The 15,419-nt window shown below is 26.6% G+C and overlaps 1 protein-coding gene across 5 annotated transcripts in view; it reads right to left on the bottom strand.

Annotated features, from left to right (window-relative positions):
- Positions 1 to 15,419, bottom strand: part of LOC107437484 (uncharacterized) — a 98,234-nt gene that overhangs the window by 266 nt on the left and 82,549 nt on the right. For 4 of the 5 annotated variants that reach the window (XM_043046922.2, XM_071185386.1, XM_043046924.2 and 1 more), the window contains exons 9-14: positions 13,385 to 13,483; positions 9,668 to 9,770; positions 9,506 to 9,569; positions 7,837 to 7,888; positions 6,477 to 6,502; positions 4,423 to 4,498 (exon numbers count right to left, since the gene is read on the bottom strand). In XM_043046922.2, coding sequence (XP_042902856.1) covers positions 4,423 to 4,498; positions 6,477 to 6,502; positions 7,837 to 7,888; positions 9,506 to 9,569; positions 9,668 to 9,770; positions 13,385 to 13,483 — 420 coding nt within the window. Of the gene's footprint in view, positions 1 to 3,325; positions 3,462 to 4,422; positions 4,499 to 6,476; positions 6,503 to 7,836; positions 7,889 to 9,505; positions 9,570 to 9,667; positions 9,771 to 13,384; positions 13,484 to 15,419 lie in introns of those variants that run through there. The other variant, XM_071185387.1, reaches the window with a different exon arrangement.

The raw sequence follows: 15,419 nt of genomic DNA, 5'->3' as shown, positions 1-15,419 counted from the left end.
TTTAGAATCCTTATCAATAATAAAGACAGGTACATTTTTTTTTTTTTACAATGATGCAAATTAACTTATAAGCTTAAAAAATATTAACACGAATTTATTATTTAGGTTAATTGCAGTAAAAGTGGCATATTAAAGTTTACCCTTGCATATAAAGACAGTTATATTTTTTTATTAATGCAAATTAAAATTAGTTTAAAAATATTCTTAACAATAGTTCATTATTGAGTATAAGTGGCATTAATGCTAATTTATCAAGCAAAACTGAAATGTACTCTTAATAACTTAAATTGTGCTGTTAAGTATTAGAGATAATTTTCAGTTTTATCCTAGTACTAGTTTTGTATATACTATCCTAGTACTACAGAGATGCCAACTTGCTCTGGACAGCAAGCATATATTTTAAAGTAGTAGTTTATCAATTGTGATTCTTGGTTTAATAAATTTAATTTAGTAGATTTTTATCTCTAAATAATTCGTAGGCTTATATAATTCACCACTTTATAGTACTTTTGTCATGCTATACAATTTAAAAAACAAGCAAAAATAGTCAAATATTGGCAAAATTTACTTTGTTGTCATTTACCGTTTTTTTTTAAAAAATTAATTTGGAGTGTCCGAAGCAATTGGCATCTCTGGTACTAATACCTTATATACTAGTTTTGTCGCACTTTTATACAGAACAAATTACAGTATGTTCTTCCACTTCCATTGGGGTTATACTTTAAAAATAGCATTATTTTTTACTCTTTTTATATTAACTAAACTTCCTTTGTCAGTTTTCTGTATTTATATAAGAGACTTAAGGTACAAAGTATAAAAATTTTTGTGAATATTAATTAAAAAATTTTTAAATGTATTTAAATAAGCAATAGTATTCCCAAAACTGCGTTTTGTTTTATATAAATTTTAGTCACATTCTAGAAGAAATATAACATGAAATGATTTTACAATCTTTGGTAGGAATTGCAAATTCTGAATGTGAAAAATATTTTACGTCAGTTTTTTTTTATGAAACTTTTAATTCAATTTTCTCATGTAAACATGTTTAAAAATTCATTTCATGTAATATTAAACTCTAAATCTTAATTGTGAAAAAAGATTGTTGCATTTCAATTACTTTATCTTTTTTTACTTGGGATATTTTGCATATCTGTAACGGAAATGAAGCATCAAAAGTAGGCATTAAGAATAAAGTTCATTTTCAAATTTCACTGTCCCCTTTTAACAATTCTTATGTATACTTAATACATATGTACGCAATATATATGTATATTTTTTCTTTGGTAAGGATTCTAAAACTATTTTATATAACCATTATATTCTTGGTGTACATGCAGCGAGGTGCACATTAAATCTGTCTTGACTGAAAGTCCTCTCGATTGTTGTGGTGTAGAAATTTAGATAAGAGAAATACCAGTTCTGGTCCTGTCCACTTAATGTAACCGCGGTCAAAATTACATGACTTTCCTGTCGTGACTGTTGAGAGAATAGATAGATACATCACGATTCCTATTTGTGCAATTTAAGATTGTGTTTCGCATTTTTTTTATTTTATATCAACTATTGTTTTTTGTATTCATTCGATTTAAAACCCACTATTATAATTAATGTTCAAATGACTCACTGAATGTACAACGGAATTCGTATTCAAGCAGTTTTAAAAAGAAGCATCCAGATTCATATTAACGCTATAAAAAATTAAAATTTGTTTTCTTGTGGTTTTAAAAACATGCCTTAAAATTCATAATCATACAATTTAAATAAACAAATTAAAATCTTGCATTGATATATTTATTCAAATTGTGATAACTTTTTTTTGTATAAATGCTTTTTACATGCACTTTTCCTTTGCTTATATTTCAGGTATTTTTTTTTTATTTTTTATTATTTAAAAATTGTTTTTTCACATAACGTTTTTGAATTTCTATTATCAGCTTTTTTACAAAACTCATCCTTGTGGTATGAATCAATATTTTTCAAAATAATTATGCCAAAAATGAGGTGGCGACAAAGAGTTAAAACTAGTTACAATAGGTTATGAATGCATGCCAAAAGTTTTTTGAGATTTTGTGTTCGCAGAAATATGAAGATGAAAAGTAGTGTTGAGTGATTTTAGTAGAAGAAAACTTGTGATTTGAATTCCAACTGAGTATAGTGAGAGAAGATTGGTTAGTGTATTATTTTAGACATATCTTTCTTGTTCTTTAAGTCAAAGTTTAAAGGTTTATTTAGTTTGTCCAATATACTAAATACCACATTGACACAAATTCGATAAATAGCCAAGCTATTAATGCATAGTATGGGGCAGGGATGGGCAAACTATGGCCCACAAGACAGCATCTTAAAAACCCTATTGCTGATATTAATAGCTGGGGTATTTATCAAATTTTGTGCCAATGTGGTCTTGTGTATATTGGACAAACTAAATGAATCCTGAAACTTTGACTTATGAACAGAAAAGATACATCCGAAATCAGGATATTAACCGATCTTGCTGTACACAGTTAGAATTCAATCACAGGTCAAACTATATTATATAAATTTATGAACTTTCGTTTGTGCTTGCTTCATTCATGTTTTTTGCAAAACATTTGATGTAATACTGCTCCAAAGCATCCAATATTACTTCACGTTGGTTTAAAAAAAAGGTTATTTTTGACAATCATATTTCTATAGCTATTTATACACCTTCATGTCCACTAAGATCCTCTGTATTTATAGTGTGTGAAAAAAAAGTCAGAATACTTTAATAATTTTTATTTAATAATCAGATTATCTCAGTCTAAAATACATTCTTAATCTTTCGAAAGTCTTACCTTAAATATGCTAATTGGTTGGCCTAGACGATATTTTAAGTTATAACAGATCTGATTAAGCATGCATTTTTCCTCGACAGATTTTAATTCTTGACCCTCAACATAGGAGTATTCTAAAAATAATCCTAATAATTGTTTTGGAGATCGATTGAAATTTTGAGTATTCGCCATATCTCTCTGGAATTGCTATTTAGAATTTAAAACTTTTTGAACACATTTACAAAATTCACTTATCGAAATATAAAAATGAAATATAATTCAAATATGATTCCAATAATATTTGGATTAGTTTTAACTGGCAAAATCGAAGAATTTGAATGGAATCAATTTAATAGTTTTACAGAAAAAAGGAGTAAAATGCATAATTTTTTTGGAAAAACTTCATTACCAGAAACTGCTCAATTTTGCTAAAAATAAACTACAATTTATAGTTTAATCATTTAAAATTGTGCTCAAAATGTAAAAATTTTTAGACTTTAAAGTTCAAAAAAATTTTTGACTATTTAAAAGAATTACATTTTTCATAAAAATATTTTAAGCTTAACACGTTGAAACATTCGAAATATATGGCAAAGTAACCAAAAATTGTAATTGAGGGAACCAAATTTTGCAGCTACCCCCATTTGTTTTGACAGTCATCCAAATCTAATAAAAATGAGAAAAGCATGTTAATTCAGTGAAAATACATTTTATAATTTTAAATATCTGCTCAAATTAATTTAGTTAGCATTTTATACATTCAAACCATTAAGATAGCATTTTATGGTTTTAAGTAATAAGTACATGATAATTGGTTCTGTAGATGAAAAGTTATTAAATGTTCTGTTATATTTTATCCATCATAGCAATAAACGGCAACTTTGATTAGGAGTTATAGCCTTTTTCAAAAAAGCCACAAACAGCAATAAATATAGCTCTTACGTCAATTGACAATAACTTAATAAGCAGAATATCATTCATTTTGTTTCAAAGCTCCACTGACAAAGTCAGTATAGCAAGTTATATGTAAAATCACTGGTCTGTCCAGGCTGAATTTACTACCGTTTAGCGTTACCTTCCCAAATTCAATTTTAGGTAAAACGGTAGTTTCACAAAATACTTTTTTTTTTTTTTTAAATTTTTGTATCCTTTAAGAAACGATAAATCCATATTTTTAAATATAATTTTTAATTTTTCACAAATTATGTCTAAATTTTCACAAAATAGCTACCTGTCAGAAAAACCTAGACAGATCCCTGATGATATTTTCAAATCTTAAAAGAAATAGTACTTTTGCATAGATTCTCTACAAATGTTAAAATTAAATTGTTGCAAATTTTTAACTTTTCCTGTTGAAAAATAATTTATTATTTTTCATTCTACTAACATTTTTACTTTTTTAATAAATCCAGGAACTGCACATATTTTGGGTGAAATTTAAAGATGCAAAAGATTTCATTCTTTTAATATTTGAATGAGTTGAGTAATTGATACTGTGTTTTGCATCCAAAGCGTAGATAATAATAATATCTGTAGCTGGAGATGATGAGAGGTTATTATTAATAAATTAGCTTGTTTAAAAAAAAAAACTATATGCATAGTTATAGATTTCATTCAAATAACTTACTTTGTATTGAGGTTGGTATATATGGCTTGTAAGTCGAAATTTACGAAAGGAAACTCTAAGATAGATATGACTTGTCCTAAAAATAAAAAAAAAGTTAAGGTTATGGAACAGAGAACAGATAGGTATGTTAATATTGTTGTAAATGTGACTAAATTTTTTTTTCAGATAGAATTTACTTTTTTGTTTCTTTCAAATTGTTTTGTTGAAGATACTATGGTTATTTACTTATAATGTAAAAATAAAATATGCAATAAAAATAGCATTGCAGTTGAATATTATTTAAAGATACTCTAAGATGGGTATGACTTATCCTAAGAAACTTATAAGAGATAAGTGACATTTATAACAGCATTTAATACACCTAAGTTTTTTTTTTTTTCCCCAATGGTTTGTAAAGTTTGTTTAGAACAATTTATGGAACTAAGTTGTATAGAATAATTCATAGAATATAAAAATAGAGTACTTACATTATTTCTTTTTCAGTTTTTTTTTTAAAAGTAGACTACTATGTACAGCTAATACCTTTTGACGTCATGTGACATATCAAAGTTTGGTATATAGTTTAACTAAGATGGCTATGGCGTTGCTATTTACAAGGGTGCCTCTCTTCAGTCTTGAGAAAAAATCAATTAACTAAATTTCATGAATTAATATCCTTTTTTTCTTAAAAATATAGTAAATATTTTCTGTTAAAAATAAAATAATACATTTTAAAGAAAACATTGTTATTTTTCATATTTGTTGCAAAATAATCAAGTAATGATATCCCACCAAAATGAAAAAATGGGATTGATGCTTCTATTACACAAGTATTCAATAACATAAAAGTTATGCAAAAAATGAGGTTCTATAAATAATGCTTCAGTGCTTGCTTGCTTAGACAAAATGTGTACTATTGTTGTGTCTAAATTTCCTTCGGTTTTCATTTTACCTCCAATATTTTGAAATGCTAACTAACGTTAAAATAAGGCTGAAGCAATATATAGAGATATGAATAGCATAATGAAAAAATTAGTAGTTTATTATTCAGTGATTGGTGTAAAAAAATTTATGGAGTTAGCTGTTATTTTTTATCTTGATTGCTGTAAAAAAATTTATTTATAAAATGAAAAAAGTTTTAGAAAAAAAATCAAATCCTTGATTTAATATATGTGCCATTATCATAGAAAGATACTTTTTCGAGTCAATAATCTATAAATTTCTGAAGATTCCGGTTACATACGTCGGATTGTGTTAATTGGTCAAAAAATAAGTTCAGTTTTAAAATATTTTAGAGTGGTACCCATGCTGTTAAATTCTCAGTGGTCATTCTTTCATGTATGTAAAAACAAAAATATTTTATATTTGTAGTGAAATATTTCTAAACCTTAGATTTTTCTATGATTTAAAAATATATAAATAGTAAAATAAACCTTTTTTTTTTAAAAAAAGATAACTAATGGAAAAAAGGTTTAATTTAAATTGAACAAAATGCAATTAAAAAGACTGGAAATTTTTAAAATCATTATTTCTGTACAATGATGGAACTTCCAGGTAACAAAAGAGGTTTTTTCATAAAATGAATATTTTAAAAAATGCCTGCAAATGTGTAATGATTTGTTATAAGTAATGCACCCTCAATCAATGCATTATTATTGAACTAAAAATCGCTTTATTTAATGTAAAAGAAAAATAATTAATTTTCGTCAAAAATGAAGAAGAAAATTTCATGTTGTAAATCAAATGAACATTTTGTTTGATAGTATTATGCAGTTTCAGGTTAAGATACTGGGGATATTGTTTTTATGGCAATAACATTTATAAATAGCATATGAATTATGTCGTTTAGAAAAATGTTATGCCATTAAAGATGTAATGTAATTAAGTACTAATGCAAAGCTTATATTAATAATTAAATTTACAAAAATATATGAACAATCAATAAAATTTAAACAATATTTTCAAACAATTCCATCATCTAAACTAGACAGAAAAATCTCATTTTAATTTTCAACTCAAAAGTAATTCAATTTAGAAATGCAGAGTTAATTTTATGTAGCAGAAATTAAACTTACTTGCAATATTCATCCTCAGAATTGCACTGAAATAGATATTTTAAAAAATTTATAAAATTGTATTACAATTTTAATGTGCAAAAAATTTTTGATGCTAATTTTTAATAGGTAGTTAATTATTAATTAAATTTAATTTAATCTACAATATTTTAAGTAAAAATGGTAATAACCATTACATGCTCCTTCAAGCGTTTTTCACTTGTTTGTTTAATTTTAAATGAATAGATTTAAATCTTAAATTTTTTTGTTCAGGTTTCTTCTACGGAGCTTGAGTAGTTTTAGTGGAATGCATAAAAATTTATACAGCTATAGAAAACTTTAAAAAAATACATAATCTGCTTTTTCCCCTTTTGAAATTTCACAGTCATTAATCATTTCTGATATTTTTTTCTGTATTTGACCAGGCTAGCGGGAATGCTCTTCAGCTCAACGTTTCTCAAAAACAGAACATTAATCAGTTTATTTATCATTAGTTTTTTTTTTTATCTAATGTTTAACGTATTATCCTTCAAGTGTGATTATGGAAATAGTTATCTTGAAATTTTTTTACAAATATGTACAGTACAGTACCCGTTATCCGGAAATCAGAAAACCAAAGAACCGGAACGAAATTCGATAAATTTTCCCGCCATTTTTTTTTAAAAAAAACCTTTTTTTCCTCATAAGATTATTTCCAAATATTTTTTTTTTAGTTGGGTTTAACAATAAAAAATACGGCTTTTTGTAGCGATTCAGAAAACCGGAAAAATCAGTTATCCCGAATAGCGATGGTCCCGATCGTTCCGGATAATCGGTTCCCTACTGTACAATCAAACCTCAATATCACAAAAATCACAAATTTTCTAAAATTTCAAAAAGAATTTTTAATCATGTTAGAAAATCCCAAGCTGCCAACAATTATAATTTATCCAGAATTATTACGATTTTGTAATCAAGATTGAAGTGTTACGGTTAAATAATAAAAATTATAGTTTTTGAGAATTTTCGTAATAATTAATTAAAAGGAAGGTTATTTGGCTAACAGGAGTTATGAAATTTTGTTGTTTTAGCAGCAAATATTTGGGGGAAAAAGTATCACTTTTTTTAATAGTAAATCCATAATATTGTTAATATTAGAATGTATCTATATAGAATTAAGTCGTGAAAATACCTTAAAATTGTGCTAATTTGAATTTTGTTAACATTATTCGTATTATTGCACTTCTGATTACTGATAGCTCGTTTGCAAAGTTGGAACCTGTGTAACTCACTTATTGTGTTTTCTTTTGAGTTCAGGATATCAAGGTCTGACTGTATTAATTATATTAAGTCAACAATGTATGCTTTTAACGTCTATGTATATTATTAATTGTAATCTTACCGGATCGTCATCTGGTTCAATTTCATCATACTTAACTTCATAGGTCTGCTCCCTAATTATAAAATAAGGTAACATGAAAATAATATATAAATGATTGTTTTTATTAATACGAAAAATAATAAGTTTGGAAGTAAAAATACCTTTAAAATTATAATCTTATCTCAAAAATTATTTTTAAATGTTTATTTTATATAACTAGCACTTTGCCTAACATTGAGTATATTTGAACCAAATAGAACTTTTTAGTGCTTAAGTAATTTCATATTAGTGGTTGTATGAAATGTAAAAGCTAATTTTAATTAATAAATCTTTTTATATTATTTCTTTGCCTAAAATCTTTTTTTATGCATTACTCAAAACGAAGCACTTTCTCACAGTTAATAATTCTCATCCTATATTAATGACGATTAAACAAAGCAGAGCTAACAATTTTGTTTTTCCCTTTACCAAACATGAGAAACTGAGTAATCCTTCAACCTATTATATTTATTAATGTTTCCCTTTTTGCATGTGATGTAAAAGATATGGGTAAAAACTTGTGAAACGTTCTCTTGACAAATAGTATAACACAGAGATTTTAGTGTGATTTTCTGCATTCCTTGTTTAATCTATGAGCACCATGTCAAACAACATTTTATATATGTCTAAAGTCGTTTCCGAGATGAAGGATAAAAGCAGGTCTTAGGCTTGAAAAGAGGACACAATATTTAACTAATAATTATTAGAGAGAGAACTATCATCCAATTGATACAAAATCGAAGTGCTATTCAGTAGAAGCTAATAAATCCATGAATTGTTCCGTTTCAAGGAATAAGAGAAATCTTAATAATTATGATTGGTCTATTAAATAGTTCGAGGTAAAAAGTCTTTCTCACGAATAAGTAAAGGGAAAAAAATTAATTAATAACTTGAAGCCAAAAAATAGATTAAAAGACAGTATGTTTCGAATAAATAAATTTAGATAGATTTACTGAAAAGGAATAATATAAAAAGATTAGTTGAAGCTTTTTAATGTTATTTATGTACACACACACATGTGAATGCTAATTACGTTTTGTGAAGCACTTGTTAAGAGACCATAATTTCTGGAAGCAAATGCTAATATTTTAGCAAAGAAGCAAACTTTTTAATTCTAATGTTTAAGAATTTGTAAAGTTGAGCTTATTTTTAAATTATTTTTTATTCTATGTAGATGATTAAATACTTGTCTCGTATAGTTATTTTACTAACTATAATTAAAAGAAAAAGCACACTAACATAATTTGTGAATCAAAAGAAACAAACATTTTGGATGGATTTGGTCAAAAAGTTTTGGATGAATTTACTGACATGCTTTAAATTTTAGCTACTGGCTGGTTGTAGCATTTTTAATAGTGGCCATTTTTTTCAAAATTTTAAATAAATTTTATTTATTTTGAAAACATTTTTCAAAATATGGTTAACTCTAGAAAGCTTATTTCTAAAATGAAAATATGTAAACATAACGTAAAGTCGTTTTCAGAAATATTATAAAATTTTTGTAATAGTTCCTTATTTAGTAAAAAAAAGAATAATAATAAAATGGACGTGACGTGCATTTTCAACGGACAAAGTAGTTTTAATTGCCATTAATAATATTTAGCTACGCTATGGTCAGTAGAGATAATAAATTTTGTTCTTTAACACTTACTGACATGCTGGCTGACATTCCATTCCGCAATCTTTGACAATATCAGAATTCGTTTTTTCAATACCTATGGAATTAGATTAATTTTCTTAGCAAGAAATATATGTTTTTGTTTTATTAACTTTATATGTGTACTAGATAAATCAAAATAAATGTTAGACGTACCAAATGCACAAAGCTCTTCTTGATGTGGGGAGTAAGAAATATATTCATCAATACAATCATTTTTTGCTTTCAACTTATTCAGTTTACAGTGTTCTATGCAAGTCTGAAATAATAAAACGAAACGAATTTAATTTTTATGAAGTTACAGTATACATGGGTGCCACTCTTTTGTCCTGAGGACTGAAATTAGTCTTGAGAAAGGATCCACATACCTGCCAACTTTTAATCCCTCCCATTATCATTTTTCCCAGTGGTATTAAAATGGAATTAAAACTTCAATTTTAAGCAAACAAATACGTTGTATTTGAGAAAACTTAAGCTGTCGATCATGGTAGTAACGCATATTAATATATGTGTTTAATTTTTGTAAGAATAGTGGTGATCAAAATCATCTAAAAATTAAATTTTTTAAAGAAAAAATAGTATATACATACTACCACTTTAAATATGAAAATAAAATCTTCCGGAAAATCCGGAAGAGTTAGCAGGTATGGATCCAATTGATTAAATTCAGTCCTCCTTTCAATATATATATTTCCATTTTGTTTTTTAAATTAAGTTTTCAAAAAAAAATTTTTTTTTTCCTTATGAAAGTCTTAAAAAAAATCAGTTAAAATAAATAAAAATAATTACTCATTTTTTAAAAAAAAATTTATATTGAGGATTCTGTCCCGAGGACTGAAATTAGTCTTGAGAAAGGGTCCAGTTTATTAAATTAAGTTTTCAACAAAAAAAATTTTTTCCTTATGAAAGTCTTAAAAAAATTCAGTTAAAATAAATAAAAATAATTACTTATTTTTTAAAAAAAAAAAAAAATTTATATTGAGGATTCTGTCCTGAGGACTGAAATTAGTCTTGAGAAAGGGTCCAGTTGATTAAATTCAGTCCTCCTTTCAATATATATTTCCATTTTGTTTTTTAAATTAAGTTTTCAACAAAAAATTTTTTCCCTTATGAAAGTCTTAAAAAAATTTCAGTTAAAATAAATTAAAATAATTTTATATTGAGGATTCTTTCCTGAGGACTGAAATTAGTCTTGAGAAAGGGTCCAGTTTATTAAATTCAGTCCTTATTTCAATATATATTTCCATTTTGTTTTTTAAATTAAGTTTTCAAAAAAAAAATGTTTTTTTTCCTTATGAAAGTCTTAAAAAAAATTTCAGTTAAAATAAATAAAAATAATTACTTTTTTTTTTAGAAAAAAACATTGTTATTCTTATATTGAGGATTATTGACTAAACTTGTGTAAATAAAATTTGTATTGTTAAATCAGAATCTGCTAAAGTTTTAATTGTTTTTCTGGACATTTTGAAATGCTGGACAAAATTAAAATTAATTTCTAAAAAATGATTTTGGAGAAGACATTAATGATACTATGAAAAAAAAATTTTTGACCAAAAAAAATCTTAAGATTTCCATGCAGGCCATATTTACGTGTATTATACTGACGTCTGTGGAAACTTAGAAACACTACTAAGTATTAATTTTCTGTAAAAATATGTTTGAATATATTACCTCAACCTCTTAAATTAGTCTTTATATGTTTGCAATTGAAATAAGTTCAATACTTTGCTAACTCTTAGAATTAGTAAAAATTACATTTTAACTTGTTTTTTCGCTCTTTTGCCAAGTAAAATGAAAAAGCCACAGTTTAAGTGTCATAGACTTGAAGCAAATCTATAATTTTAAACTACCATCTTGCTGTGCAAAATTAAATGTGCTTTAGAATGGACAAATAACTGAAATATTTTAAATTGTATTAAACTTTTTTTTTTTTTTAGAAAATCAACATTTAGGTGACATTTTTCCACCTAGAAGAAAATTATCTAAACCATTGTCTTATTCTCATTTTTTTTTTTTTAAATTTTTTTTACGAGACCACAAATGCTTTTTATTTTCTCAAAACAGCCCCTTTTTTTTCCATATTGACATTTTGCGCCATCTTCAAAATAGAAATAAAGGGTTGCTGGTCAAATATAGGCTAAACTTGACCTAGCAGTCATGAGTAACTGTTGCAAAGTGACAGCAATTATGAAAATAGCATATTTTTTGTAAGAAAAAAAGAAACATTTTATGCAATGATAGTCTCATAAAACAGCCTTAAAGTGAGCAAATTTTGTTATACAGTCAAACCCCGCTATAGTGAACCTTCAAGGGACCGAAATTTCGGTTCACTATAACCGGGAGTTCACTATATCCGTTACGCAGGCAATTTCACTAATGGTTCCCAAACTCCTCCCTTTTATTACACATTATATTCATATAAATGACTGAAAAATATTATGCAGTAACAAAAAATGTGCTATTTTTCATCACTCTTCGTCTTGCGTGCAGAAAAAAAATTTAGTACTTTTTAGCTGATGAGCAATCCTCAACATCAGATATGGAAACACTTCCCGACTCTCAGATAATTTTTCCTGAATTTCTGTTATTCCACTTTCTAAACCTGTCTAACCTGCCATTCGAGCGCATAAAAGTAGTTTCTATAGATGGTTTTAAAAATCGGTATATGTATTTATTTTGAAGTAGAAATTTCAAAATTATTACAAAGAAAACGGGAGGGGGGGAATTAGTCGAAGACAGAAAAAAGTTCATTATATCCAACTTCCTCACTTTTTTGGTTCACTATATCCACTAAAAATAACATTGTACGTGTATAGCAAGACACGGGACCGAGCATTTCGTTCATTATATCCGGGAGTTCACTATAGCGGGGTTTGACTGTAATTTACCCACCTACGAGAAAGTAAAAAATAATTTGCTAATTCCTTTCTTTCCCCTGTTTTTTGATATGTTATTTTTCATCAGTCACGATTGTAAGTTTAACATGTTGGAGGCATGATGAATAATTTTTTCCCCTCTTATTTTACCAATTAATTAACAGTAAGAGTGGTTATTGTACTGACTGCTTTGTAGATTTTGAATTGTGAAACTCATATTTTTTTGCTGAAACAACTAATCTAATGATCCCAATTTTTTAAACTTTTTTTCATTTTTTAAATTTTACTAGTGGTGTCAGTCACAAAGGCTAAAAGTTTTCTTCTTTTTTTTTCAGATTTAATGTAATTGATGGACTATAAAAAGCATGGTTTATTGTCTATTTTTTTTATCCGTTACTCATTCATTATAAGATAATAGTTTAGATCTATTTTTGCCCCAATTGATTGCACAATAGCAGTTGTGTGAGTGTGAGAATCCAACTTAAATTTCAAAATTTGTATTTATACGCTTAAAATAACAACAAAACAAAAAAATGAAGAAAAAAAGTTCCCAGTAATTTTGTAAGCTAAGATTTCAGCTTAATTTGAAAAATGTAATATTCCAAAAAGTAAAGTTATTGAAATTTGCATTAACTTCCCCCCCCCCAAATCTACCTGTTAACAACTTCAGAAAAACTAATTTTGCATTAATGCGACGAAAGCAATATGCACCACCACGAAAATTCAACAAAAAAAAATTTTTTTCCCATAAATGTTCTGAATTCAGAGTATTTTCGAATTGTTTAATAAAAAGTGAAGATATTCTGTGATTGAATTAATTTCAGGTTGTCGAGTTTTACTCAAGATTTGAATGGCTTTTAACTTCAATTCCTGCATAGTGGAAACAATTTATACAAATCGCAAAAACTATATAAAATGGTAAAAATGTATGCAAAAATCAATTTTCAGATGAAAATTTAAAAATTATCACATTGAATAAAAAGTTTGAAGTTTTTACCATCTCGTCAAGAGGTCCTGTTCCATTGTTTTCTCTCCATAATTTAATATAGTCTGTACAATTAGTGTTGTATGGATACGGAAGTCTTATTATTTCAGTCTACAAAAAGAAAGTACTTTTAGTAATCTATGGTTAATATACAGGATAACCCGTGTGTAAAAGGAATTTTACACACAGTAGAATTCCTTCTACACACAAAATTTGTAATTCTTCTCTACCCCTGTGTAAAAGGAAATTCTACCTCATTCCTTTTTTTTTTTCTTTTTAGAACGCAGTAATTTATGCTCAGTAAGAGTAAATGCAGTAAGTTGTTATCACAATTATGATAAATAATTTTCAATAAAGATGAGATTTTAAACATTATAATATATTCGATTGTTAAAAAAAAAAGGTGAAAAGCGTTTAATATAGAGATTTTTTTAAGTTTAGTCTCATCAGGTTATTAAACTGGTTTCAGATAATTTTTTTTAAATCATACGTCAAGTTTTGATAACGTTCTTATTTTTTCGTTATTAACAATCGAGCTTCTATTTTTGCGCAAATGATGTACAAGCAAGAAAAAATAAGAACGTTATCAAAACTTGACGTATGATTTTAAAAAAAAGGCGAGCTTTTTTTTTTTAACACAAAAACAGTGTCATCGTGTATTTCTCCTCATAAAGAATATGCGTTTTATTTATTTTTTCAAATTTGAAACTATCTAGCATCCTTCATTAAATTCATTTTTGTTTAGCCCAGATTATGACGTTTGTAAAAAGTATTTTTTCAGATTTTAAATATGCTTAAAAAATGCACCAAAACGTTAAATTAAAAACTTAGTTCCTATCTATAATCGTTACTGGAACGATTCATTTTTTAAATGAAATTCTATTTGAGCGTTCTAAGGTGTAATCATCACAAACAAGTTTTCAAACTTTGAATTATTTCTGTTAAAGAATCCAAATTAAAATGACCTTGTTTCAACCTTTGCTCAAAGGTTTTTTTATATTTTAACCCCCCTTCACTCAATAATAATTTGTAATTTTTCATGTTTCAACAGGGCATTTGTTTAAATATTGTTTTGCAATCACTAATGTATTTACAATTTTATTTAATTTTTTGGTAAAAATTCTAAGAAGTCATTAATTGGCTTTTAAATCGGACCACCTTATGTTTCTTCAAAAGCGGCTGTTTATGAAAATGATGATTTCATCTGTATATTTGAATAACAAATAATTGCAGAGTGTTTACTGATCATCGATTTTAGACCGTAATCATGATCAACTACTATAAGAAACTCGCGTAATTACAAACATAGTAATTTTAACTTCTTTTATGATTACAATTGCATCCATTTTAAAATTGCATCCGCATTTAAAATACTATGGATGGTGTTTTCAATAGAAATGTAAACAATCTCGAGCTCGGCACCTACTCTAGTTCCGGTTAAAAAGTTTGCAGCTGCTTACTACATGTTATTGATAGGCGATGTTTTCAAACGGATAATTTTGTTTTCAATAAAAGAAATAAATTAGATAATTTCTGAGCTCAAATCTGCCGTCTTTCATAAGATATTAATGTTATTATGTAATTCTGGGGAGTTTGGAGTGAAAATGTGTTTTAGTTATTTTGTTATTTATTATTAAAAAAGGTGACATGGTTGCTAGATTTTGAATAACTCGCTTTTGTGGCAGTCTTGATTTGGCCTCTTTCCATTTGTTTATTACTGTTTGTTCGTGTTGCAAGCTGTGCACCATCTTACGTTAGTGTTAACACTTTTAGTATTGTAAACACAAGTATTGTTAGCATTGTAAACATAAGTAATAAGTAATCAAATACATTGTTTGCAAGAATCTCAAAACACAATGATGCCAAATGGCTTTAAAATACAACTGAAACAGTAACCCGGAAATTTAGGCAGTCCCAAGCTTGCAGCGTTCCCTAATGTAGAAAACACCATCCATTATTTTTGTTATTTTTTGCGACATAAAACTATATAGTGTGGTTTATTGAGGAAAATATAAATAAATGTCATTAAATATACAACTTAGACATT

This window comes from Parasteatoda tepidariorum, chromosome 9 (genome assembly GCF_043381705.1).
Source record: "Parasteatoda tepidariorum isolate YZ-2023 chromosome 9, CAS_Ptep_4.0, whole genome shotgun sequence".
In the NCBI taxonomy this organism is placed as follows: Eukaryota; Metazoa; Arthropoda; class Arachnida; order Araneae; family Theridiidae; genus Parasteatoda; species Parasteatoda tepidariorum.
This window is presented reverse-complemented; position numbering and strand designations above follow the sequence as displayed.